The 4,398-nt window shown below is 70.6% G+C and overlaps 1 protein-coding gene across 1 annotated transcript; it reads left to right on the top strand.

Moving 5' to 3' along the window:
- The first annotated feature begins 1,053 nt into the window (after nt 1-1,053).
- GADD45B (growth arrest and DNA damage inducible beta) lies at nt 1,054-2,707 on the top strand. The gene is made up of 4 exons (XM_035571387.2): nt 1,054-1,264; nt 1,362-1,463; nt 1,674-1,887; nt 2,070-2,707. The coding sequence occupies exons 1-4, from the start codon at nt 1,227-1,229 to the stop codon at nt 2,181-2,183; spliced, it is 468 nt and encodes a 155-aa protein (XP_035427280.1). The 5' UTR covers nt 1,054-1,226; the 3' UTR covers nt 2,184-2,707.
- The last annotated feature ends 1,691 nt before the right edge of the window (nt 2,708-4,398 follow it).

Genomic DNA, 4,398 nt, shown 5'->3' with positions numbered 1-4,398 from the left:
CGAACGGGCCCAGACGGAGCTGGGTCCCGGGGGGTCCCGGTCCGGTCCCGTCCCCCCCCCCCCCCCGGCAGGTGGCAGCCGCCGCCCGCCCCCAGCCCCCAGGCTCCGAGCGGGCCCCGAGCAAGCTCCGAGCCCCCCCCCCCCCCATCCCGCCCCCCCCGCACGGGGGCGCAGCGGCGCTCGGAGCCCCCCCGTGCACGGCCCCCACGCCACGGAGTGGTGGCCCCCCCGCTGCAAAAAACAACGGCCCCGCGGTGCGACCCCCCCCGGTGCGACCCCCCATGCAAGGAGCGTGCCCCCCCCCATATTGCACAAACGGCCCCCCCAGTGCAACCCCCCCCCGATGCGCACTCCCCCCCCCCCACGCACGGAGCGTGCCCCCCCCACGTTGCAAAGAGGCCCCCCCCCTCCAGTGCGCCCACCCCCCCCGGTGCAGCCCCCAAAGCACGGAGCGTGCTCCCCCCCCATTGCAAGGGCCCCCCCCCGGTCCCGTCCCGTCCCCCCCCCCAATGCACGGACCGTGTCGTTTCCCCCCCCCCCCATTGCAAAAAACCGCCCCCCCAGTGCAGCCCCCCGCAGTGCAACCCCCCCCGGTGCCCCCCCAACGCACGGAGCGTGCCCCCCCCCTTTGCAAAGCCCACCCCCCGTGCCCCCCCCAGTGCACGGACCGTCCCCCCCCCCCCATATTGCAAAAACCGCCCCCCCCAGCCCCCCCCTCACTTTGCATAAAGACCCCCCAGCCCCCCCCCCGGTGCAGCCCCCCGCCGGTGCACCCCCCCCCAGGTACCCCCCCCCAGGTGCCCCCCCCCCATGCCCCCCCTCCCATGCTCGCCCCCCCCCCGCGCCGTTCCCGGTCCCGGCGGGGGGGGGCAAGTTTCGGGGCGGGGGTTTCCCCGCAGCCCAACGCGCCCCACGTGGGGCGCCCCCTCGGGCCGCCAATCATCGCGCCGCCCGCCCTCCGCCCCAGCCAATGGGCGCCGCGGGGGCCGCCGCGCGCCGCCCCGCCCCGCCCGCGGGAGGCTATAAAAGGAGGCGCCGGGCGCGGCGCGGCTCAGAACGAGCTCGGCTGCGGCGAGCGGCGGACGTCGGCTGCTGGGGGAATATCGCGACAGCGACACCGCGATAGCGACAGCGATATCGCGACAGCGCGACACCAACGAGCCTCGCCGCTTCTTGGATTATCCCTCTCGGGCTTTTTCTTGCGCCCGCTGGATTACAATTGCACCATGACCCTGGAGGAGCTGGTGCCTTGCGATAGCAGCAAGTAAGCTGGGGGGAGGGGCGCGACCCGGGGCTGGGGGGGGGGGTCCGGCAGCTCCGTAGCCGCTCACCGGACCCCCCCCCTTGTCCCCCCCTCCCAGGATGCAGGCGGTGAGCGAGGCGGTGGAGCGGGTGCTGGTGGCGGCGCAGCGGCAGGACCGGCTCACCGTGGGCGTCTACGAGTCCGCCAAGCTGATGAACGTGTGAGTGGCCGGGGGGGCCCTCCGGGGCTGGGGGGGCTTGGGGAAGTGGGGGGCAATGGGTTTTTTTGGGGAGGGTGTAAGGGTTGTGTTCCCGTTGGTATCAGCACGCTGGGGTGCATCGGGGTGTCGGCATCGTGCTCCGGTACTGGGGGGGGGGTGCGAGGTCTGCACCCATCCTGACCCCCCCCTTAACGCCGCGTCCCCCTGCAGAGACCCCGACAGCGTGGTGCTGTGCGTGCTGGCCACGGACGAGGAGGACGAAGGCGACATCGCCCTGCAGATCCACTTCACCCTCATCCAAGCCTTCTGCTGCGACAACGACATCCACATCCTGCGCGTGTCGGGCATGCAGCGCCTCGCCTCCATCCTGGGCGACCCCGAGCCGGGCGCTGAGCCCCGCGACCTGCACTGCCTCCTAGTCACGGTGAGTGCGGCGCTGATTGCACGGCACGGCGCTGATTGCACGGCACGGCGCTGATGCACGGCACGGCGCTGATGCGTGGCGCTGATGCACGGCCGCGCCGGGTGGCCCTGAGTCACTCAGGGGCTGCGGGGCCGTGTGCCAGCGATGCTCACCTCGTGCTTTCGCTCCCCCCCCCCACCCAGAACCCGCACACGGACGCCTGGAAGAGCCAAGGGCTGGCGGAGGTGGCGAGTTACTGCGCCGAGAGCCGCGACAGGAACCAGTGGGTGCCCTACGTCTGCCTGCAGGAGCGCTGAGCCGGCCTCGCGCCGCCCGGCGCGGTGCCTGAAAGAGGAGGAGGAGGAGGAAAAACCAACCCTAAAACCGCAGGGAGACGGAGGAGAAACAAGCAGTTAAACCAAACCAACCCAAACACCCGCCGATTCTTCATTTTTCTTTTTAAAAACGGAGAGGAGAAGGGAGCAGCCCGGCCGCACCGGTGGGCGTGGGAAGGACGAGCGGTGCCGGCGGCCCGGCGGGACGCGCGCCGGAGCCGTGCCGAGGAGTCGTGCTTGGCCGCGGGGCCGTGCCGAGGAGCCCCGGGAGGAGACGAGGGCTTTTTGTTTTCTTTTTGGCGTCCCTGACTCGATTGATGGAGGACTGCGGAGGGACGGATTCGCAGACGAACTTTTTTCCAGGGGGTGACGCTGGCGATGGGACAGGCGTGCAGCACCACGGTCAGTTTTTGCACTTCAAGCCACTTGGAGACCCTGATCCAAATCTATTGCAGAGTCTATTCTTGTACTGATTTAAAATAAAAATTTATTTGCAATAAAACCCATGTTGGTGTCTGTGTTCCTCTTCTCCCCCCCTTCCTGGCCCCTACAGGGTGTGCACAGGGGGAGCCCTGCCTGGCTTTGCGGGTCTTGGGGTGGGGAGGGAGCAGCAGCTCCGGGCTCCCCTGCCCCAGTGCAGGGCTCCGCAGCCCCCGGGGGGGGGGGGCAAGGAGGGTGGTGGGGCTTGGAGATTCCCCATAGCGTGGGGACAGATGGGTGATCCCGTCCCCTATAGCACATGGCAGCGTGGGAGCCCCCCAGGGCCAGGAAATCCCCCCACACCCACCCCAGGGGATTTTCTCACAGCACCCACAGCGAGGAGGATTCCCAGGGAATCCCCCCACCCCCAGGACTCCCCCTTGGCTCAGCGCCCTGCCTTGCACCCCCAGCCCGGGGGGGGGGGGGGGGGGGAAGGAACAGCTCAGGCCTTGCCCTTTCCTCCTGCAGCCCCACTGGGGGGGTGGGAGGGGGGTGGTGGCCCCCCCACCCTTATAAACCTGCCCAGGCATTAGCAGCACCTGGGGCTCTTTGTTGCTGAGTGGTGCCCCCCCCTTGGAGGGGGGGGTCCTGGCTCCTTCTTTCAGATCTCCCCCCACCCCCAGGTGGGTTCCTGGGGGTGGGGAGGGGCAGAGCCATCACCGTGGGGGAAACTGAGGCAGTGACCTGAGCTCCCCCCTGCCCTGCTGCTTCCAGGGGCTGCCCAGCCCGTGTTTGCACACGCACGCTGGCTGCACACTCACGCCCACGTGCACACACACGCTCTGTGCTGCTCCGCACCGGTGCCTGGCCCCAAATGTCCCCACGGGGTCTGCCCTGACCCAGCCACGCGGCCGGGGACACCCTGTCCCTGCGGGGACCTGCCAGGGCCGGGCGCTGCGCCAGCGCTGGCACCGCTGTGCTGGGCTGCAGGGACACAGCTGGGAGGGCAACGCCAAGGTGGGGGGGGGGGGGGGGGACACGGCAGTCACCCTACTGGGGACACAGCAGCCACCGCTCCTCCCGGAGCCCCGTCCTGCTCGGGGTGCCCCGTGTCTTGGGGATGTGCCCCCAGCCCTCCCCTTGGCACCGTGACCGCAGAGGGAAACTGAGGCACGGCGCGACAGCGACACCTCAATGCGTGCTGCTGGCAAAAGGGGGGGGGGGGGAGGGGGGGGAATTGTGCACCCCAGGGGAAAATGCAGCAGCGAAAGGGCCGGAGGCTGGGCTGAGCCTCCCCGAAACTCATTTCACCGGTGAGTCAGCACCATGTGGGGCCCCGGTGACCCCGGTGTCACCGCACCGCTGCGGCCACCCCTGTGCCGAGCGCGTCAGGCAGAGCCGAGCTGAGGTCCTGGGGGTGTTGGCGGGGGGGGGGGGGGCGGGGCAAGAGCCCCCCAGCAACCCCCCCCAGCACCCACACCCTGCACGGCAGCCCCCTGTGAGCAGCAGGCAGCCCCCAGTGCCCCCCCGCCGGGCAGGACACCCACGGAGCAGCCCCAGCCCCAGCCGCAGCCCACCCCGGAGCCCACGTGCAGCCGCCCCCACACACGCACATGTGCTGGAGCCGGGCTCACACACACGCTGCTCCCACCCCCAAAAGCCCCCCCCATGAACACAGAGACGCTGCTGGGCTCCCCTAGCCAACCCCCCCCCCCCCCCCCCCCCCGATTGCCACCCTCTGCTTTTGGAGGGGTTTGGGTTTGGGTTTGGGGGGGGG

This window comes from Cygnus atratus, chromosome 26 (genome assembly GCF_013377495.2).
Source record: "Cygnus atratus isolate AKBS03 ecotype Queensland, Australia chromosome 26, CAtr_DNAZoo_HiC_assembly, whole genome shotgun sequence".
In the NCBI taxonomy this organism is placed as follows: Eukaryota; Metazoa; Chordata; class Aves; order Anseriformes; family Anatidae; genus Cygnus; species Cygnus atratus.
The sequence above is the reverse complement of the archived record's forward strand: the minus strand, read 5'-3'. Positions and strand labels throughout refer to the sequence as shown.